The sequence below is a fragment of the Octopus sinensis genome, linkage group LG24 (genome assembly GCF_006345805.1).
Source record: "Octopus sinensis linkage group LG24, ASM634580v1, whole genome shotgun sequence".
NCBI lineage: Eukaryota > Metazoa > Mollusca > Cephalopoda > Octopoda > Octopodidae > Octopus > Octopus sinensis.
In genome coordinates this window covers 1,666,453-1,691,452 of record NC_043020.1, presented here as the reverse complement: position 1 = coordinate 1,691,452, position 25,000 = coordinate 1,666,453, and the positions used below count along the sequence as shown (strand labels likewise).

Genomic DNA, 25,000 nt, shown 5'->3' with positions numbered 1-25,000 from the left:
TGTTCAATTAAATGGAGTTGCATGAAACGATCGTACTGCAGCATTACCTCTCGATACCCTTGTTGCTTATTTTCATTTTAATCACCTTACTTTGAAATTGTATGGATAATCCGAACTAAATTCTGGTGCCTCAACTTACGTACCATATTCATCTGAATCTAAATTTTGCTATATATATATGTATAATATAATATATAATATATATTATATATATATATGTATATATATATATATATATATATATATATATATATATATATATATATATATATATATATATATATATATATGTATGCATGTGTGTATGCGTGTGTGTGTGTGTATCACAGGCAATAAAAAATTTTGATAACGCTGTAAGCTTATCACTTAGTCAAAATAGACCGATGGAATAAGTACTAGGCTTAAGAAATAAGTCCTGGGGGGTCGATTTATTCAACTAAAACCGTTGAAGGCGGTGCTCTAGGAAGGCCGCAGCTAAATGACTGAAGCAAATAAAAGATTAAAAGAACATACATATACATACATACACACACACACACACACAGCACACACACACACACACCACACACACACACACACACACACACACATATATATATATATATATTGACAATATTAAAAATAAAGATTACTCCGAAGTAGCTATATACATATATATATATAATAATATATATATAATATAAGATATATCTATCTATCTATATATATATATATAATATATATACACACACATGTACTTACACATGTTTATATGTATGTATGTATTTGTGGTGGTGGGGGTCGGTTCGGAGCTGTATATATTGGTCTGAAGGGCCATTGGGTTAGTCAGTGAAGTACACCCTTTGACTTATGAAGATTAAACATGGGAGACACAGTGGATGACAGTGCTGGAAGTGGGCAGGGAACAACCACAACCACCTCCGCAACCACAGACTGGCAGGCACCACCCCCACCAGCACCACCGGCTACCACTATCAGCTGCCACAACTATAACACCAACAATATCACCACCATTGGCAAGGCGGCGAGCTGGCAGAAATGTTAGCACGCCAGGCGAAATGCATAGCAGTATTTCGTCTGCCGTTACGTTCTGAGTTCAAATTCCGCCGAGGTCGACTTTGCCTTTCATCCTTTCGATTAAATAAGTACCAGTTACGCACTGGGGTCGATATAATCGACTTAATCCGTTTGTCTGTCCTTGTTTGTCCTCTCTGTGTTTAGCCCCTTGTGGGTAGTAAAGAATTAGGTATTTCGTCTGCTGCTATGTTCTGAGTTCAAATTCCGTCGAGGTCGACTTTGCCTTTCATCCTTTCGGGGTCGATACATTAAGTACCAGTTGCGAACTGTGGTCGATCTAATCGACTGGCCCGCTCCCTAAAAAATTCTGGCCTTGTATCTAGAGTAGAAAATATTATTTCACCTTAGTTTTAGAACTTGTTGGAAGAAGGTCGCTTCTGGTTTGTATCTGTGATCGAGTTTGTTTTTGTTGGTGGTGTCTTCCCTGTCCATCTATATCTCGAAAAACCTGTTGTCATCCCTGGTTGTTTCTTTGTTTGTTTATTTGTTTTTGTTTTTTATTGTTTGTTTATTTGTTTTTGTTTTTTATTGTTTGTTTATTTGTTTTTGTTTTTTATTGTTTGTTTATTTCATGTTACAGTGAACATGACTTTGTATGAATGTGACCCATTTTTTACTGTTTCTGTAATGATAAGCCGACAGAGTTTTTTTTCTATTGTACACTTGCTGTACACATGCTGCACACATGCTGCACACATGCTGCACACATGCTCCACACGCGATACACGTGCACAATATAACCTACGAGTAGAAAATAAACGGGTCCAATGTTTAAACCATTGTTCCTCTTTGTTATCAAAGAAGTGATTGTGACTCCGCTCGCCTAGATTTCTATACGAAGCAGAAACATTATCTTTTACAATTGTTTATATTTCAAAAGATCTGTAAAACTGAAATATTCACTTTCTTAGTAGATTGTAAAAGAGAAAAGATATATGTATTATGTTTCTATGCTTCTTTCGAATGTTTTCTGGTTTTCTTATCTAGTGGCTGTGTGGTAAGCAGCTTGCTTACCAACCACATAGTTCCGAGTTCAGTCCCACTGCGTGGCACCTTGGACAAGAGTCTTCTACTATAGCCTCGGGTCGACCAAAGCTTTGTGAGTGGATTTGGTAGACGGAAACTGAAAGAAGCCTGTCGTATATATGTATATATATATGTGTGTGTGCGTGTATATATGTCCTCTCTATTTCTTTACTACATGTTAGCTCGCCGGACGAAATGCTTAGCTGTATTTCGTCCGTCCTTATGTTCTGAGTTCAAATTCCACCGAGGTTGACTTTTCCTTTCATTTTGAAGTCAATAGCATTTAAACCGGCCATATCTGGCCCAAAATTTCTACTTGATTTATGTTCAAACAAACCAGATCTGGTCTCTCACACTTACCCTACAATGCCATTCTAAAAATAAACAATCAAATCGTTAAATTTTCGAAGCTACGAGATAATTCATGATTAATTCAAAACAACGTGGATAAATAAGAGTTACTTTTGACAGAATAATCTGAATGCGCGCGAGAGGTTTACGTATCAGTTAAGGCTGAGGTTGACCATCTACCTCAAGTGGAGGCGTAATGGAACAATGGTTAGGGCAGCGGACTCGCGGTCGGAGGATTGCGGTTTCGATTCCCAGACCGGGCGTTGTGTGTGTTTATTGAGCGAAAATACCTAAAGCTCCACGAGGCTCCGGCAGGGGGTGGTGGCGACCCCTGTTGTACTCTTTCTCTCGCACTTTCTTCCTGTTTCTTGTCCCCGACTTCCTACGCAACCGCTGAGTCTGGATGCGCATTCATCCATCCGTCGATGCTCTCGGTGTCGGGGGTTGACCTGCTTTCTCTTCTGCGGGTCTTACGAATAGCAAAGGACCACGTTTCGGACTTCTCCCACTGGAACGAAGACCGCTTCGCTCAACAAACAAACCAACAAACAAACAAACCATCAACCTCAACTTGACCATTCCCGCCAAAATTTCAGGCCTTGTGCCTATAACAGAAAGAATATTTACAAAGCATTTCGCTGCAGTTTCTAGCGAGTCTAGCGGACCACACTCAAGCTCCAACCGTTTCTTCGCTTTATTCTTAAATTGTCACGTTCCTCCAACGATATTCAGAGATGAGATTTCAGCCCCCTTTTTTAAAAATCTTTTTTCTTCTCTTCTATGGCGTCAATCACATCATGTACAGTAAACATCTGTCTGTTTACTGAAACGTCCAGATGATGTTTGCCCAAATGATGGTACTGTTTTCTTGTTCGTGTAGGTCCTCCCACCAAGCGTACCCACCACCACCACCACCACCACCACCATTACCACCACTACCACCACCACCACCACCATCACCACCACCACCACAACCACCACCACCACCACCACCACCACCACCATCACCACCGCCACCACAACCACCACCACCACCACCTCATTTTCGCTCTTGAAAAAATATCTCTACCATCACCACCACCACCACCATTACCACCACTACCACCACCACCACCACCATCACCACCACCACCACAACCACCACCACCACCACCACCACCACCACCACCACCTCATTTTCGCTCTTGAAAAAATATCTCTACCATCACCACCACCACCACCATTACCACCACTACCACCACCACCACCACCATCACCACCACCACCACAACCACCACCACCACCACCACCACCATCACTGCGACCACCACCAACACCACCACCACCACCACCCCTTTTTTCGTCTTGAAAAAATATCTCTAACCATCACCACCCAACCATCACCACCAAACACAAAACCACCACCACCACACCACCACACCGCCGCCACCACCACCACCACCATCACCACCACCATCTACACAGGGCATAATATTACTGTAACTCTTTTACTTTCTAAGTTACTTTCTTTAAACTCTCACCTCGGTATAACGGTCATGTACTGAAAAGAAACAAACCTAATTAGGGAGCACACACACACACACACACAAACACACACATACACACACACAAGCACATACAGCACTCACACATACATATATATATACACACGTATACATACTCGCTCGCTCAGGCGCACAGAAATATGTACAAGCGTAAAAATTCTTGCATACAGTCATTTATTGTGTTCGTATTTGCATAGTTATGCGTCCATTTTGTTTGTACCCACAAATATGTATGTACACACGTGCGCAAGGTGGTGTGTGTGTGTGTCTTATATACACACATACACATATATACATATATACATACATACATACATACATACATACATAATATACATACATACATACATGTATATATATATACATATATATATATATATAGATATACATATACATACGTACATACATACATGCACACAAGACAGAGACACAAGCATACAGGCTCAAACACGCACATACACAAACATGCATACGCATGCATAAACACACATATACACAGGCATGCGTACACGCACACACGTACACACACACATGCACACACACACACGTACACACACACACACACATAAACGGTCATAGAAAAGACAAAGGTAAATAAATGAAGAAAGAAAAAAAGAAAGAAACGAAAGAAGGAAAGAAAGAAAGAAAGGAAGAGGAAAGAAATAAAAGGAAGGAAAGAAAGAAAGAAGAAAAGGAAACCTGGTTTAGTAAACTGTGAAATACCGACATGTTTAATTTAGTTGTTAAAATTCCGACAGGAAAAGTTAACCAGTTTTTTATGTACATAGATTGAAGATGGGCGGTCGTGGGGCGAAGGGACCAGGTTTGGTGCCATATTGCTAAATATAAATAAATCGTGGACAATGGAAGGGGCCCGACGTGGGATCGTTTGCCCTAGTAGAAGCAGCAGCATGAATCTTCCTCAAATAGCACCTTACCAAAATACAATAGAACACTTGATATTGTAATCCGCGGTAGACAAAGGCTAGAGTGGGAGCAAGACAGGAATAGTTTCCGAGGTCGGAATACATTTTGTCTTTGGTTTCTTTAATCATGACCGAATTGTAGCGAAACAATTACAACCACAACGCATACGTGTGTAACTTTAATCTGTTATTTGTTTCAGTCAGTGGACTGAGACCATGCTGAGGCACTGCCTTAAAAAATTATTTAGTCGAATCAATCGATCCAAGTACCTTTTTTTTATTTTCGAAAAGCCTTTCTATTGTCGAAATTCTACATTACGGGACGTAAAAAAAAACCAACACCGGTTGTCAAGCAGTGGTGGGAGTGAAATACATGCCCAAAGACACATACATAGAGAAACGCATATATATATATATATATATATATATATATATTATATATATATATATATATATAATATATATATAAAAGGAAATGAAGAAAATGCTGACAAAATAATTTAAGTAATTTAAGTAATTTAATTAGGTGAAGTTCTTTTACCGGTTGCGCATTTGTTTGCTTATCAAAAGTTTTTGAGGAAAAAACTTTTGATAAGCATAACAAATGCGCAACCGGTAAAAAGAACTTCACCTAATTAAATTACTTAAATTACTTAAATTATTTTGTCAGCATTTTCTTCATTTCCTTTTTTATATATCACAACTCGTGTTCCACATCTCCTTTTTAAAATATATATATATATATATACACACACTCACATCCATATATATATATATATATATATACATATATATTTATATACATGTACACACACAAATGCATATATATGTATATATATATATATATATATATATATATATATAAATTATAAAAATGAATGTTTGTGTGTATGTGTTTGTGTGTGTATGTGTGCGTGCGCGTGTGTGCGTGTGTGTGTGTGTGTCCATCTATAGAAAGAAAGGTTACAGCATCTATATAAAATCTAAAAGCTAATTCTTGTGTAAGCATGTACGCTGAAGACAATGGAGATGATCCCCGACGGCTTACAGTTTCGTGCGGTGTATGGTAAAAAAAACGTTCATCAGACAAAGATGTGGCTAGTGCATATGTGGATGAATTTGCAAAGTTTTGGGTTTCCAAAGAAAAGCAGTTTACACAGGAACTTATTGCTTATGTTAAAGATGTAACTAATCTTGATGCCAAGGAGCTTTCATCAAAGATAAATGAAGATGGTTTTACGGAATGGATGGATGTTCATGATAATGTTGTCTACCTCCCACCCAACTGCGCATCATTAATTCAATCACTGGACAATGAAGCGTAAGTATCGACCCCTGTTAATGAAGCGCCTGGGGAGTTCAGTTAATCCAGGTACCCCAGGACAGAAATTCGTAAAAGAATTCAACATTAAAGATGCAGTGTACTGTGTTGCCAACGCATGGAAATGTGTGAAAACAACACTGAAAAATGGGTGGCATAAATTGTGACCAAGTTTAATGCTTGATTCTCGTTCTAACGATGACACTGAAAATAATTTTGAGGGTTTGGGGTTTCCAAAGAAAAGCAGCCAAACACAGGAACTTATTGCTTATGTTAAAGATGCAACTAATCATGATGCCAAGGAGCTTTCATCAAGGATAAATGAAGATGGTTTAACGGAATGGATGGATGTTGATGATAATGTGTCTACAGTTCATCGTTACACTGATTCTGAAATTGTAGATATTGTTAAAAGTCCGGAGAGAAATACCTGTACAGGTAGTGATGAAAATGAAAGCAGTGATGAAAATGGGGAAGATGTGAGAGAAAGAATCTTTATTGACAGGTTAATTACGTTGACAACTGAACTGCTGGCCGGACTAGAGCGATGAAGATTTGTAAGTGGACATGAAATCGTGAATGCTTACTTGCTTCAAGATAAATTTATTAGAGAAAGACCCAAGTATATAAAGCGATAAACACTGGACGATATATTCAAGAAAATAACTAGGAAGCAGGAAGAAGCAGCAGCGGTGTCCGCACTTGATAATCCACTGCCATAAAACTTCAAGTTAATCAGATGTGCAGTCACCAGCATCAACATTTCCTCCACAGGTTGAAGTTGTTCCTGTTGCTGAGGAGGTTTTCAATGTCAGTGTTGAAGATGATGATCCTGGCAGCCCATCTGCTATTTACCTTTTTTCGAGGGTTCAGTAATGATTAAAATTCTAAGGAACTATTTTATTTAGATGAATTAAAATTTTGAGGATTTTTTTAAAATTAAAAATCTGAGGATCGATTTTATTTAATTGAATTAAAATTCAGTAGAACTATTGTATTTAATGAACATTACAAGTTCATTTGCTTTTCATTTAGTGTTTAAGTTTCTTTTTTTAAAGGACTGTACAGGTAGTAAATTTCCGTTAAATATATACACCATATATAACCGTAAAAAATCCGGCACTCCTCATATCCGGAGGTTGCCACATTTTTAAATATCAACTTTTATTGTATTTCTTTCATTGGTTTTTCCCTGAAATAAAGGAACTAAGGGAAATAATTAAATGTGCAGTGCATTATTATTTCCCTTCCTTTGGTTTTATATTTTTGAATTTCTAAAGTTACATATGGATTGAATTGTAGTTATAATGTGGGTTCAAGTGGAACCTCGCTTGTGAAATAGAAAAAAGGGATTCATCGAAGCAAGAATGAAAGTAAATCGTGAAGTTGCATGAGGATGGGATTATAGTTATTATGTAGGTCTAAGTTAACTAAATTTGGTGCCTAATTAGTCAAATGAAAAAGAAACCTATTCGACAAAGATGAAAGCAAATTATAAAGCAACATAAGATTACCTTAAGTTTAAAATTCAGTCAGGAATCCACTTTGTTCTGTCCTGTAAAATAAGTAATACTTCATCTCTATACTTTTATACTTACTTTTACTTTTTTTTTACTTGTTTCAGTCATTTGACTGTGGTCATGCTGGAGCACCGCCTTTAGTCGAGCAAATCGACTTATTCTTTGTAAGCCTAGTGCTTATTCTATCGGTCTCTTTTTCCCGAACCGCAAAGTTACGGGGACGTAAACACACCAGCATCGGTTGTCAAGGGATGTTGTGGGGACAAACACAGACACAAACACACACACACACACACATTTTTTAAAACATATAACTAGATTACAAAAAGTATAAAAATAAATAATCAATATGTAATTGATTATTCATTTTTATATTTGTTGTGATTTAGTTATATATTCTAAAATATATATATATATTATATCTATTATTGTTTGGATTGCATAATAGTGGTTTTTCTCTAATTTATAATATATATATATATATATATATATATATATATTAATATATATATATATATTATATATATATATACATCTTTGTGTAAGATAAAAGACCACTCAACTGGTGGTTTGTTGCCATTGGGTGATCAAAGAATGGCCGCCGCGAATATTAGTTCGGGAGTCTTTTAATGTCTTGAAGAGCCCTTAGTTAAACTGGGGAAAATTCTCCCTACCTCTACTCCATATGAAACTCGACCTTGTGAAGCAGTTTGTTCAAGTTTTGGATAAACTGAATCGTGTTTTCCTTATATCTGTAGCACATTTCTTGGTCCGGGTAATGCAAAGATAAAAGCTGGACTATTTGATGGGCCTCAAATCAGAAAATTCATGAAAATTGGGAACTCTGTAAATTTATTGGACTGCATTGAGGCAGCAGCATGGAATTCATTTGTAGTAGTCGTAAATGACTTTCTGGGTCACAAGATAGCAGACAAGTACACCGAAGTAGTCAACAACATGCTGGAGAACTTTCAAAAATAGAGAGCAAATATGAGCATAAAGCTGTACTCTCTCCACAGTCACCTTGATAAATTCCCTGAAAATTTTGGTGGCACAAGCGACGAGCGGGAAGAATGTTTCCACCAAGACATAAAAATATCGAGACAGATGGGACTTTTCCATGAAGGCGGACTGTAACTGGAACTTGCTATGGGATTTTCTTTAGGTTCAGCACTCAAGAGAATCATCCAAACGCAAACTTATCGCAAATTAGATACAGTAATACCTATTTCTTTACTACCCACAAGGGGCTAAACACAGAGGGAACAAACAAGTACAGACAAAAGGATCAAGTCGATTATATCGACCTCAGTGCTTAACTGGTACTTATTTAATCGACCCCGAAAAGATGAAAGGCAAAGTCGACCTCGGCGGAATTCGAACTCAGAACGTAGCAGCAGACGAAATACTGCTAAGCATTTCGTCCGGCGTGCGAAAGTTTCTGCCAGCTCGCCGCCTTAATACAGTAATACCGCACGTTACGAGGACCCGCTTTACGAGACACCGAGTTTACGAGCTTTTACGAGATTTATTTTGTTTACGAGCCTTCTGTGGGATCGAATTAACTCGTATCCCGAGGCATTACTGTATAAATATTGATGCAATTTGTCAGTAGGAATTTCCAGCTTTTTATTAGTTCTTTACTAGAATTCTACGGAAACGTTCTGGTTTTGAAGAAAAAACCAATTTCTAAGTAAGTTTGTATGTTCTGCTTTGTTCTTCAAAGGTGTTTCATTGAAAAACAATGAAATTTTATGGATCCAGTATCTTAAAATCTTGACGTGATGGAAATAAATGGATGTCATTTTCCGATTCTGAGTGCCAAAAAAAACAAAAAACAAAACGTAGTTTCGGTCCAAGTTTTTGACAACAGAAAAAAAAAATTTTTTTTGTTAACCTGTGTAAATTGATAGACAATGGAGGAAAAAAACGGAAAGCTACATTTTAAATAAACACTAAAAAAAAAAAGAAATGGAACAATTTCTGAAAAAAAAAGAAAAAGATTGTTTATTTTTTTAATAAAACTTTTAACAAATACATTTCATTCAAGTTCTAAAATTCTAAAAAATACTTCAACGTCTACGGAACAGTTTTAGTCTTATAGAAGATTGTTCTAAGTCTTTCTGCTCATTTCTTTCTTCTATGGGCGTTTCAAGGACTTTGCTTTTTCTGTATTTGCTTATAACTTTTTCCATGAATGCCAAAACAATACTAGCCAATGCCGTACCACCGGCTACCGTGAAAGCGCCACCTAGGTCCTCCAAGGCCAAAGCTTTAGTTTCAACAGATTTTCGCAACAAAAGTTGCTTGGTACAGTTACACCATTGCCTTCGCCATTTTTCAATTAGACCCAGCTCTTGAAATTTAATGATACTGAAACAGAGTAACAAAAAATAAACATAAAATAGTGAGAGGTCTTATCTTCAGGCGGTTGTCTGTGTATTTTCCCCTTAGTATTCTGTATTTTTTATGGTCTATGTAAATTTATTTCTCTCTTTCTCTGTATGTATGTCTGTCTCCCTCTCTCCCTCTCTTTCTCTCGTGCGTGTGCATATATATATGTGTGTGTGTGTGTAAGAGAACGATATTATTTCCCAAAATAATAACGTTAGTGGCTGCGAGCATACAGCCGTACAGGGAAATTAATAATTACTCTTTTATTCTTTCATTTGTTTCAGTCATTTGACTGTGGCTATGCTGGAGCACTGCCTTTAGTCAAGCAAATCGAGCCCAGGAATTATTCTTTGTAAGCCTATTACTTATTTGTCGGCCTATTTTGCCGAACCGCTAAGTTACGGGCACGTAACACACCAGCATTGAGTTGTCAAGCGATGTTGGGGAACAAATACAGACACACTAACGTATACACACAGACACACACACACACACACACACACACACACACACACATATATATATATATATACATATATACGACGAGCTTCTTTCAGTTTCCGTCTACCAGATCCAGTCACAAGGCTTTGGGGTCGATTTGCTCGACTAAAGGAGGTGCTCCAGCATGGCCACAGTCAAAATGACTGAAACGAATAAAGGAATAAAAGAATATCTCTCACTCGCAGCTATTGGACGGCCATTCGCACTACCGAGGTCATATGAACTCTGGCAGAATTTGGTTTTCGTCCTGCAGGATATCACACGGAAACCACTATCCTTAAAAAGCCACTAATACATGAAAAAACATCAGCCTCAGAGTCATCTGCTACGGGATCGAACTCCCAACAACATATTTGTGAAACGAACCTCTTAACCACGCAATAACGTCTTCGCCTTCACAAAAATTTAAAAAACAAAATAAGAAAGTATTTTAATTCGAAATGTGTGTTACCTACTTGAAAGAAAGCATTTCTCGAATTGCTGAGTGTTTTGGCGTGATGAACCCTAGGCTCTGCCTGTAACCTTTCTCTTCGACGAATGCATAGGCCTTCTTGTCCTTTGCAGCGAAATACCTCACCACTGAGCTGTCCATGACATAAGCAAAGTTTTCGGTCAACACCATTTCCATTATCCTGGCAGTATCTGTGACATTCGGACTCCTGCGGATCTCTCGACCAATCGTCCGATACGATGGATTCCGTGATTTCTGTTAAGACAAATTATAAAATACCAAAATACCAAAAATACTAAGACAAAGCAATATACATGATAACACTGCCAGTCAGTTAAGATCAGGAGCCTTGAGAAGGTCCTTAAATAAGGATTGTTTAAGGATGCTGAACAAAACACCCATGTTTCCAAAGGTGAATTTTCCAAACCCCAAAGAATCCCTCTCAACACATGACTATGATGCTCCCCCACTACTTCTGCTCGTGATCAGAGTTGTACATATCGTCAGCAACTAAGGGACATGCTCAGCTGGTTAAAGTCAAACAACTGACAAGCAAATCTGTGGTATTGAGCAGAATATTTGCTGTAGCCCATCTTTTATACCAAGACAAAACAATGTACATGATAACACTTCCAATCAGTTAAGATCAGAAGCTACGAGAGCCACTGCCTGGTACTGCATCAGGGCGTATGTATGCATGCATGTATGTATGTATGTATGTATGTATGTATGTATGTATGTATGTATGTATGTATGTATGTATGTATGTATGTATGTGTGTGTGTCTGTGTATGTATGCATGTTTGTGTCTGTGTATGTATGTTTGTGTCTGTGTATGTATGTGTGTGTGTCTGTGTGTGTGTGTATGTATGTATGTATGTGTGTCTGCCTGTCTGTATGTATGTATGTATGTATGTGTGTATGTATGTATGCATGTGTGTGTCTGTCTGTCTGTCTGTATGTATGTATGTATGCATGCATGCAGAGAGAGAGAGAGAAAAGAGAGAGAGAGAGAGTGAGAATTTGCCGGCGTATTAGATGCACTTTCTTATTCCTCGAAAGAATTTCCCAGCGTGTAGTGCTTGTGTATCAGGAATGGCAGACAGGGTGTTGTAAGCTAAGCATAATAACTGTTCCTTGTAATAAATTATTAATAGCCATCCAATGTGTGTGTGTGTGTGTGTGTGTGTGTGTGTGTTTGTGTGTGTGTGTCTGTCTGTCTGTGTACATATATGTTTGGGCTCTAGGTAAATTCCACCACGGAAAATTCCACCGGGTAAATTTCACCAAAGGTAAATTCCACCATGGTATATTCCGCCATGGTAAATTCCACCCGCTAATAATCACCGTGGTCAGTTTCTCTAGACCGTGGGTCAATACTTATGTTATTTAATTTGTCTATCTCTCAAGTCTTACGAAGAGAGAGAGAGAGAGAGAGAGAGAGAGAGAGAGAGAGAAAATAATCTTTATTAGCTACTTAAATTGAGATGGGATCATTTTAATATTCTCCCATCGAGCAAGAATCTATCTGTCTGCCAAATCCACCTGCAAGCCTTTGGTCGGCCCGGGGCTGTAGTAGGAGACACTCGACCAAGTTGCCAAGCAGTGGGACTGAACATGTGACTGGGAAGCAAGTTTCGTGCCACACAGCCACGCCAGCGCCTTCATTTGTATATGGAATGTTACGGCAGACTTCACTGTATAAGCATCCATTGATTAAATAACATAATATTCACAAAAAAACCCAAATACAATCCTAAATATCATAAACAAAATAGGTACAACAAACACATGAATAAAAGCAAATTGGAGACGAGAATCACACAAGCTGTAGCAAATCACGACTGACCAAAAAATATGACCACCACGTTGATCCGGAGAGCGTTATGGGCTTTATAGAAGGATGATGTGCTAAATCTTCTAGACTTGTGATGGATAATTTGGAGACTTTGACGGTAAGAATAGCAGCTAAGAAGGCTGTGTAGTAGGTGGTCAACAGGATGACAAATAGCCACCAGAAGATGATCACGATTCGACCAGATACGTTCTTTGGTTCGTTGTTTTGACCTGCAGGTAGATTGTATATCGATATATATATATATGTGAATCGGAAATTTGTATATATTAATACACACGCACATGTACAGACACACACACAAACGCACACACAAACGCACACATACATATATATATATATATATATATATATAGTGGCTCGAAATGATAGGACTTCATTTTAAAAGTAATTAGAAGTGGAACAAGCGCGATATGTAACTTAGCGGTTCGACGAAAGACACAGATATAATAAGTATCATGGTTAGGAAATATGTACTGGATCGAGTCATACATCTAAAAAAAAAAAATCTTCAAGGTGGTTCCCTTGCAAGGCTACAATTTTATGCATGTAACATGTTAAATATTTGTACATATATATTGGTTCAAAATGGTAGAAAAACGAAAGACAGAGACGGTTGAGGTAACAACAAATAGGTTGTATTAGTTTGACGCTCAGGAAAAAATAGAGGAACTCCTTGACGTTTCGAGCCTACGCTCTTCTACACAATGAAATGAGGAGAGAAAATATCTGTAGAGGAAAAAAGAACATAGCTGGATTAATGGATGCATATGTTGAATTGACCGGAAGGAAGGAAGTGGTTGGAGAAGTGGATGACAAGGGAGACAACAGGACCTGGCTTGGAGCACCGCCTTTAGTCGAGCAACTAGACCCAAGGACTTATTCTTTGTAAGTCTAGTACTTATTCTATTGGTGTCTTTTGCCGAACCGCTAAGTTACGGGGATATAAACACACCAGCATCGGTTGTCAAGCGATATTGGGGGGGGGGGAACAAACACAGACACACAAATATACACACACACACACACACACACACACACACACACACATATATATATATATTATATATATATATATGCATATATACGACGGGCTTCTTTCAGTTTCTGTCTACCAAATCCACTCACAAGGTTTTGGTCGGCCCGAGGCTATATTAGAAGACACTTGCCCAATGTGCCACGCAGTGGGACTGAACCCAGAATCATGTGGTTGGTAAGCAAGCTACTTGCCACACAGCCACTCCTGCTCCTGTATATATATATATATATATATATATATATATATATATATTATATATATATATATATATTATATATATATATATATATGTATATATATTTACATATGCATATGCGCGCATATAAATCAAACATACATACAGAAATACACACATGAAGCGAATAACCACTATCACCACTAAATGGCTGCTCACGAAGGCAGGTGTTACAAAAATCGTGAAATTAAATCGGGTGACTTCGACGTTTTTACCTTGCATGAGGGCTGTTCCCAACGTGTACCAGCAATTCTCGTAGTAGGAACAGTTTAATTCTTCGCACGCTTTGGTAGATCTGAATATGGCGCTGATCTTGTTTATTACTGTCAGGAAGATACCGACAAAAAATATGGCACCAGGCGTTAGTATCCAAACCCACAATTGAAATGGTCGAAATATCATGTCCATGGAGACACGGTCATCTTCCAGTCTGTAGGCGATGCCAATTCCGTCTTCAGAGAACGGATGCGTGAAGTCAATGTATTCAAAACGATGGGCTGTCAGTGTAATAGGTCCGATTCCGAGATCGACCTCCTGGAGAGGAAGGAGAAGAAAAAAAAGATGAATATAGGGCACGGGACTTTCTTTTCTTAACCTTTGTATGCTATGCATACGTCCCTTCTTTTTCAGTGTGTACTTACTTTTTTTGTTATCATTTCATTATATGTAAACCCCCAACACTTTATGTCTGTCTTTGTATTGCCCCCCACCCCACCTCATCCTTCGCTCTTGTAGCAATTAAATGAAATCACTATTATTATTATTATTATTATTATTATTATTATTATTATTATTATTAAGGCTGTGACATTTCGTCTGTTTTTACGTTCGGAATCGACTCTGCCTTTCGGGGTCGATGACATAAGTATCAGTTCTGCGAAAAGACTTTGTCATCAAACTCAATTGGACGTTCTGTTTGGGCCTCATCATCTTCAAGGCTGAAATCTCCACTTCTGAATTTTACAAACTATCTTCAGCAAGTTCTTTCATTTAGGCACCCATCTTCATAAGCTAAGTGAATATTTCGAGTCGCTTAAGCATTATGTGCCTCAAATGCTCCTTAGACTCTTTCATGTTTGAAGAGCTATAATTAGTGAAGCTTCAATTAGATTATCCTGCAAAGTGAAATTTAACTAGTTTAAATATGTCCAAATACATATAAATATTACTTAATGCTATTAGATATTCTAAAATACTGTTAAAGCATTTACAAATTTCAAATGAAGAAGTCTGGACATTACTTATGGGATGACTTGATAAATGTAAAATATTTCTAAAATAAACTTCTTTCGAGGGGATTATTTTCATTTATGTTGGTTTCATTGACCCTCCTTTTATCTAGTCGAGAGGGATGAAAATCAAACTTGACCCAGACACGAGATGATGATGTGATCTCAGAGTGAAAACTCACTTAGCTAATCACTGTAAGATATTTTGTGCGGTATACATCTTACACCAGAGCGTCTATTTAGTCGTTGATTCTGCTAAAAACGCCAACCAGATCCCTTTAAATCACACCATTCTATCTTGAATTAAAAGGTAAAGATATTAACCCTTTAGTATTTAAACAGGCCATATCCGGCCCAAATATGCTTCCTGTTTTATGCTCTAACTAGTCAGATCCAACCTATCACACCTACCCTTCAATGCCATTCAAGAAATATACAATCTCATCATGAAAACTTTATAGCTACAAAATAAAGCATGATTAATTATAAACAACTAGCAGTATCGCCCGGCATTGCTCGGGTTTGTAAGGGAAATAACTATATAAGCATTTTTAGAGAGTTACTTCCCTTATAGATGCCAATTCGGGCTTTCTTAGCCATTTCTGTTTTGGTGTCTTCAAGCCATGAAGTCGTTGTTCTAAAAGAACGCTGGTCTCCTTGACAACGCTTTACGACGTTGATTTCCTTACACTCCCTTCCCCACAGCTTCACGGGGGAGGGAAGAATGGGGAGAAGCAACACAGGTGCAGCTGTGAGCGTGGACGCCAACTCCGCCGCCATCGACACACGAAAAATTATGCATTAAAATGGAATAAAAAATGATGTTAAATTATTTTTAAAATCGTAGACTCATCGTTGACGCGCGCTAATAGCCAGACGGGCTCGATATTAATCACGACTATAAGATACCCGAATTTGGTTAAACTGCACCGCAAAATGTGGGAGTAGTTAGGAATCTAAATCGAAGGGGACAGACACTCACACAACTACAGTTTTATATATATAGATGTCAATGAAAAAACATTACATTTGACAAAATAATCTGAATACGAAAGGGTTAAACTATGTTGTGTTTGATACTCCAAGTAGATATAATTAACAATGTTGTCTTTGATACACACGCAAAAAAAATTGTAAGGTATATGAGTGGTTCGCCACTAATTATAGACCAGATCGATCAGTGCTGCTCGTGGTTTGAAAAGCAACAACAATGAAGATAGCATTCTAAGGAACTTACGTTGTTGTATGCCATTCCTATAACTCCAGTCCAGTTATGTGTTGCATTATCATAAACACCGAACATCTTGTCTTCAGGTTCTTGCAGTACATAACTGAAAGGAGAAAAATGAACAAAGGAGATAAATAAGGGATCGATATGTCTGTAAAATTATAAAGGCGAAACAACAGATCTATTCGTTTTTTTATTATTAATAATTCTTGTATAAAATTATAATAGATTTTTAATTATAACATTTTTGTTAATTAATAATTCTCAGGTTGAGTGAACGATTATAAACTTCGACCACAAAGTTCGGTGGGTTCAGCACAAGGAAGGGGTAAAGTTGATAATATTAAGCACAGTACCAGACTGAACCAGTGTTTTACTGGAAATGCAGTCCTTGTATTTAGAACTACTTTTTCTGCTTATGTGCTTTCTAATGTGTTTTCTTTATGAAGACAGCAGAATATGATTTGCGGTTAATGTGGTTGCTGTGTGCATATATGTACGAGGATGGTACTTTTGCTCCGATTGCTCGGCTATTCCTCATTTCTAATACCTTCTTTCCGCTCTACAAGTTACTCTGAAAAAGGACAATCTCCGAAACGTCATAATTACTAATCTTTCTATTTGTCTAAGCCTCAAACAATCTCGGTCGTGAACTTACCTCGTTTTGTTAACAGGTGGCTTTTGTTTCGTTTTGGTTTAATATACATACATGCATACATATAGACAGACCGACAGAAAGACAGACAGACGGACAAACATACACATATACACATACATAAATTGTATAAGTGAAGTAACCGACTTACTTGAAGTTCATGGTACTACTCATTTCATTGAGTATATCGATACAAAATCCTTCCCATCCGGTACCGTTTACTCGAGTGATGTATGGGGCCAGCTGAAACATAAACATATATATATAAATACAGAGGTTGGACAAAAAATGGAAAAAAAACTAGCATCGTAATTTTGAAATATCTATAAAACCATCAAAAGCTTGTTATTTTTATGTTTTTTTTTTATTTATCATTAGTGTCGCTTAAATTGTTTTGCTAAAATTGTTGTTTCTTTTCAGATATCACCAGAAAAAGGTAATTAAAATTCATTAAAATGACAAATCTGTCGGATTTTCAAAGAGGTCAAATTGTTGGTGCTCATATGGCAGGCGCTAGCATAACAAAAACAGCCGAAATGTTTGATGTATTAAGGATTTCTATCTCGAAAGTAATGACAGCCTTTGAGAAAGAGGGAAAAAAACCCTCCTCTTCGAAACAAAACTCCGGAAGAAAATCAAAACATTCAGATAGGGACCGTCGAACTCTTACGCGAATTGTTAGAAAGAATCACAAAAGTACAGCCCCCAAAATTACTGCAGAGCTTAAATACCACTTCGAGAACCCTGTTTCCACAAAAACTGTTCGCTGGGAGCTGCATAAAACCGGATTTCACGGGAGAGTTGCAATCAGAAAACCACTACTTTCAAAAACAAACGTCGCAAAGTGTTTAGAATGGAGTAATAACCTACAGAATTGGTCCCTAGAGCAGTGGAAGAATGTTTTCTCGAATGAGTCCTCCTTTACCTTATTTCTGACTACCAGCCGAGTATACGTATGGAGAGAGCCAAAAGAAGCATTTGACCCAAACTGCCTTCTGTTAAACATAGAGGGGGATCTGTGATGATGGGTGGGGGGCTATATCTTGGAAATCCGATGGCCCAGTGGTTTCCCTTCATGGCAAAATTAATAGTTAAGACTATTTAAGCATTTTATCTAATCAAATACATCCTTGAGAAGGGAAACTTTATTTTATTTACTTATACACACATATTCAAACATGTGTGTATATGTGTGTATCTTTACACATCGTTTGACAATCATTGTTGGTTTGTTTATGTCGCCATACCTCAGCAGTCGACATCAGAGGCCAATAGAATGAGTTTCATGCGTTTAAACAAACATCTGTACTGCGGTTCGATTTCAAGACCCTTCAAGTCGGTGCCCCAGGACAGCAGCAGTCTAATGACTGAAACAAATAAACAGTAGAGGGCAAAAGAAAAAAAAAACACTACAATGACGATTCAAGACTACTCACCACGACGGTTCCAACCTTTAGGGTTGCGTTACCCAATCCAGGTAAAGCGTTGGGAAAGACATCCCTTGCGTCTATAGGCGTCACCATGAAAACTAAACCTACTTCAGAACACCACTCTCCTATTCGCTTGTAGGTGGGCTCCTCTTCGTAGCCATCTACACGGAATATATCGTATTTTCGATCGACAACCTCTTCTGGATCAACCATAAACATGTTGTCGTTGGTTTCCTAAACAGAGAAAAAAGTAAGAATCGGTACAGCGACCGAGTGGTATTATGGTGGTAATTAATCTAAGTGTATTCAGTTTATATGTGTATTGTGGAAGCTAAACGATCGTAATGTTTAACAGAACAAAAGTCAGTACATAAAGTGTGTATATATATATATATTTGTGTGCTTGAGTGTATATATATATATATATATATTCAGCAAAAAAACAATTAAGATTCAAGTGAATTCCAATGAATTCAAATCTTTTTAAAAACTTTTTATAAAACTGTGCATCATTAGAAAGCATTTTAAGTCTGCTAATAATTTGACTTTAAATTTCATAGAACTCACTCCTAATACTTCATGAGGATAATCAAACCCTCTAGGATGTCTGGAAAACATATATGTGATTTAGCTTATGAATACTGGACATTTGTATTTGCTGCAATATTTGCAGCTTCAAATAAAATTGCTCTTAGTATGAAACAATTGTACTAAACTACTAATCCATTCTTGTTGCTTTTTTCTTGGTTATATATATATATATATATAATATATATATATATATATATTCACACACATAGTGACCGATATACAGACATTCACACGTATACATTGGAAGATGACTATGTATATCTGTCGACGACGCCATCATTAATGCAGTAAACTAGAATCTCTCTAGTTAGAAACCTGCAATATAGGATGCTATATGAAAATATAGGAGCAAATAAACAAATCATTATGTAAAGCAGACAACAAAAGAATCAATAAAAATGTTACGTCAAACTCCATCTCTGCAATTGGGAAGAACAGCTCCGCTTGCCATATTTCGGATGGTTGAGGTGTCGTCTCGCTCATATTCAGACAGTATGTAAAGTAACGGGATACCGTTTGCAGCAGATAATTGTCGGTAATCTGAAGGAGAGATATGAATTCGGATAAATGCATAAGCACACACACACAGAGTTGTAATAAGCAACTTTCAAGAGAGCTGAATAGCAGATTGTCTTTAGACGAGAAGAAACTACACTCCGGCTGCACATGGCTCAGTGGTTAGAGCGTCGAGCTCACAATTACAAGTACATTTATTGTACCTAATAAAAGTCTAATACGAAATCCATCTCCTACTATTAATTAATAATATTACACTAACTGCCACTTCGAAGTTCCTGACGTAGATCTAACGGAAATGTACCACAACTGCAGTCAACGACAACAAGTAGCCTAAACCGTGCCGGGGCTCCACTCAAAATTTAAACACACCAATCGAAGTATACGTATTTGTCTAAATTATTATTTATTTATTATTATCATGATATATATACATATATATATAGTTAATCCAAACAAGAAAGCACAAAAACACGCAACAACGCGAGGACGTAGAACAAATATAGAATTATTGGACGCTCAGGAAAGAAGGAAAGAAGGAGGGTTTAACGTTTCGAGCAGAGCTCTTCGTCGGAAACATAGGAGAAGGAAAGATCCAGAGAAGGGAAGACAAAGGAAAAAAAATCGCCAACGGTACACACGAGGTCACATTATATATATGATGGTTTCTCTTCATTTAAATATATGTGTGTGTATATGTATAATACTTAACTATTTGACAACCATAAAACCAGTGTTATTTATATATACATAGGTACATTTTAGAGATTGCTTTCACACACACAAAAACAAAATAGAATATTTCAGAATATTTTCAGTATTTTACACAATAGAGGGATAGAGAATATAGAAATAATTCCATATTTAAATATTTCTATATTAACTTAACATATATTTGTAGTTAATTATTAAATAGTAATTTTTGGTATTAATAAAGTAAAGTTAAATTAAAGGAATATATTTAAAATTTATATATTTTATATGCTAATAATTTTAGAGCATATTTCTTATATTATAAAATAAACAGTGAAATATAGCGGTATAGTTTTATATAGGTTGAGTATATAATTTATAGAGATATATATGTACATCTAAGTCTATCTATAATCATAAAAGAATTTACGTCTGTCTACTTACTGATATATTAAATCCATTCTGCTCACCAGATATGCCTACGGATGAAGAAATACAAGGCTTCTTTATGTAGAGGATGTTTGCTCGAACATTCTGCAGGTCAAGAGTTTTTAACTCCTCGATATTCATGTCCAAGTTGGCAATTATCCAAAATGTGTTGTAACGGATTAGTTCCAAGTCTCTTGCCTATAAAATACAGAAAGAAATAATCATGCCATATCACCATGTATATATATTATATATATATATATATATATATATATGTATGTACATATACATATACATACATATATATATATATACACACATACACACACACATATATATATATACATATACATACATATATATATATATATACATACATATATATATATATATATATATATAATATATATATATATATATATATATATTAAATTAGAGACAAAACCACTATTAGGCAAATCATACAATGAAAAACTTAACCCAATACATAAGATTATTTAATTTATATTATTAAAATATATAACAACATTATTAAAAAAATATAATTAATATAACACTACGATCGTTTCATGGCTGTTAATTTCTTTAAATTTTCGAGTTACAGTCATTCATCAGGTGGTTTAAATATTTATCTTGAACTGAGATATATATATACAAGTTAAATAATGAGAGTAGATATTAATATTATTAATTAATATAAATTTAAACCATTGGCCAAGCATACTTAAGACATGTCCGAAGACGATGAATTATACATATATAAATAAGAAAAATAGCCACCAAGGCTATTATATATATACGTATATATCCTAACATGCAGGAAAAGAAAACTATGTCACAGAATGCAATATATATGTGCACGTGTGTGCATGAGTGTGTATGATGAGTGTTAATGGTAACTGTGATTGAGATGCATATAGAAGAATATCAGGTGTTTCAGTGGTCGGTGGCGCAATTGATAAAGGTAGTCTTTGTCGATTTCATTGGAAATTCCAGTTTGTCACAGTATATCTCCTGGAGAGACGATTACCTCATTAACCTGGATGTTAAAACACCTGAAGGTCATAGAATGGCGAGAGAGGTTGCCCCCAATTCGATCTAGGAGTGATGGATATTTCGCTATTGTTGTGGCTTATCAGTATCACATGCCTGAATCGAACCGGGGACAAATAGAATCGCCAGTCTCTGACTATATATAAATAGTGTAAAACCTATTTGCTGGTATGCCACGATGACGCATATGAAAAATTAAATTCAATAACGAATTAAAAGATACGTTCTTCTGAAATGGATCGGAGGAGAGTTTTCTCGCCTGTCTATGAGTTTTAGGTTTTTAAACACCCAGCGTAATGAGGGAATCATCCCTCCAGGAGCTACCCACAGCAACCCGGCTAACAAATAAGACACATGTATTGAATATGTGCGGTCGAGAATGTTTTAAAATATATGAATAAGACATCGACGTATTTTAAAAAACAATGATACCTACACAGTTTAGTATTTCCATTGACCCTTGACCATAGGTCAACAGTAGAAAGTAGGTTCGTTTAATGGATTTCTTTGTCCATTCCAGTACGCTTTTATAGCTGGCATTGGTATAGTTCACTTGGTAAGCCATAAATCTAATATTTTCTTCTGAAAGACTCTGTAAGATGACACTGGCTTGATTGATGTCTGCGTAGAAGACAGTGTAGAAATGAAACAGAAATAGAACATTATTATTATTCTGTTGTGTCTGGGGAGAGTCATTTTCTTTTTGTGCCTTATAATGTAACACACTCACCGGTAGAATTTCCACTTATTTCTTATTTTTATTTTCCTAAAATTTTCGTTGCGTCTTGCAACCTTTTCAATCCGTTATTTACACTGTGTTCCCTTTTGTTAACGGACTGTTAGGTAGATAAATGTATGTATAACACTATTTCCAGTAAGTTGAGCGAATAGAACACGATACTAATTTTCCTTTTTGTTCATGTAAGAACGGTTTCTTTACAATATTCTACCAACGAAAAGAAACGTACAACAACCATTGTCTTATTATAAAAAAGTTACAAACAAAAATATTACCACGCCTCTGTTATCATTATTATATAATCACATATGCAGCATAAGTTCATTCGGTGCTTTTACACCATTATCTCTTTGATATTTTCCAACCATGATAATTAACAAAAAAGCAATCACAGATTAAAAGACAAATGTCAGATGGAAACAGCAAGAAAGTAATATATTAGCATATCACTGAAAGAAAATCGTTGTGCAATTATAAATCTGTATAGTTTTAGTTCTATATTCATCTGAGCAGTGAAGGATGTGTGGTTAAGATGTGCGCTTTGCAATCGCATAGTTCTGAGTTCATTCTTAGAGCGCGTCACCTTGGGCAAGTACCTTTTACTATAACCCTGACTTGTGAGAGAATTTTGTAGCAAGAACCTTAACCACACGGCCATATATATATATATATATATATATATATATATAATAATAATAATGATAATAATAAAGGGTAAAATTAATTAATTAACTAGTAATTAATAATTCCACCAAGTAGAATTCGGCATATTAAAAGGACCATTTTTTCGGTAAACTTAAACACTATTTTATAATTACGAGTATAATTATAGCTAAGGTTCTTTGGTTCCTATTTCTAAAGTTCGGTATGTGGTAAAGCAAATCTTTGCTGAACCCTAATTATAATTATACTCATAATTATAAAATATTGTTATATATATATATATATATATATATATATATATATATATATATATATATATATATACGACGGGTTTCTTTTAGTTTCCTTCTACCGAGTCCACTCAAGAAGGATTTGATCGGCCCGAGGCTATCGTAGAAGGCAGACATGTATATATACTTGTATATGTGTGTGTGTGTCTTTGGGCCTGTGTTTGTCTCCCAAAACCGCTTGACAACCGGTGTTGCTGTGTTTATATCCCAGTAACTTAGCGGTTCGTAAGGGAGAAGATTGAATGACTACTCGACTTAAGAGAAAGTCCTAAGATTGATTTGTTCGATTAAAATCCTTCAAGGCGGTGCCCCAGCATGGGCACATTCAAGTAACTGAAACAGGTAAAAGATATATATATATATATATATATATATATATATATATAATATATATATATATATATATAACGGGAAGCTTTATGAAAATAGACAAAAGACGAAGGCAGGTGGAATACAAACAAACAATTGTATTAGTATGGCGCTCAGGAATATAAATAAAACAAGTCTTTTACGTTTCGAGCCTACGCTCTTCAACAGAAAGATACACAGAAAAGAAACACGGAAAGAAACAAGGAGAGAAAAAAAATTCGTGCAGAAGCTAGCGATTCAACATGGCGATTGGCCGTGTGGTTAAGGTGCCTGCTACCAAATTCTCTCACACGTCAGGGTTATAGTAAAAGACATTTGCCCAAGTTGACACACTGTAAGAATGAACTCGGAACTAAGCGATTGCAAAGCGCACATCTTAACCACAAATCCTTCACTGCTCAGATGAATATAGAACTAAAACTATACAGATTTATAATTGCGCAATGATTTCCTTTCAGTGATATGCTAATATATTACTTTCTTGCTGTTTCCATCCGTTTAATCTGTGATTGTTTTTTTCTTTTTTATTATCATGGTTGGAAAATATCAAAGAGATAATGGTGTAAAAGCACCGAATGAACTTATGCTGAATATGTGATTATATAATAATGATAACAGAGGCGTGGTAATATTTTTGTGTGTGTAACTTTTATTTAATAAGACAATGGTTGTTATACGTTTCTTTTCGTTGGTAGAACATTGTAAAGAAACCGATCTTACATGAACAAAAAGGAAAATTAGTATCGTGTTCTATTCGCTCAACTTACTGGAAATAGTGTTATTGTGTTACTAAGCGAGGCATTAACTAAAGTTCTTTCGTTCAATCACCAACACTCACAATTAATCTTGTGACTGAATAGTGGCGTAATTAATAA

At 36.3% G+C, this 25,000-nt stretch overlaps 1 protein-coding gene across 1 annotated transcript in view; it reads right to left on the bottom strand.

Moving 5' to 3' along the window:
• Positions 1 to 9,815: 9,815 nt before the first annotated feature.
• Positions 9,816 to 25,000, bottom strand: part of LOC115224039 (glutamate receptor U1-like) — a 36,644-nt gene continuing 21,459 nt past the window's right edge. Inside the window, exons 5-14 of the mRNA XM_036512825.1 lie at positions 22,501 to 22,685; positions 21,027 to 21,209; positions 19,779 to 19,913; positions 18,789 to 19,016; positions 17,504 to 17,595; positions 16,707 to 16,800; positions 14,456 to 14,774; positions 12,961 to 13,178; positions 11,116 to 11,366; positions 9,816 to 10,138 (exon numbers count right to left, since the gene is read on the bottom strand). Of these exons, the coding sequence (XP_036368718.1) occupies positions 9,838 to 10,138; positions 11,116 to 11,366; positions 12,961 to 13,178; positions 14,456 to 14,774; positions 16,707 to 16,800; positions 17,504 to 17,595; positions 18,789 to 19,016; positions 19,779 to 19,913; positions 21,027 to 21,209; positions 22,501 to 22,685 (2,006 nt within the window). The 3' untranslated portion in view covers positions 9,816 to 9,837. The remainder of the gene's footprint in view (positions 10,139 to 11,115; positions 11,367 to 12,960; positions 13,179 to 14,455; positions 14,775 to 16,706; positions 16,801 to 17,503; positions 17,596 to 18,788; positions 19,017 to 19,778; positions 19,914 to 21,026; positions 21,210 to 22,500; positions 22,686 to 25,000) is intronic.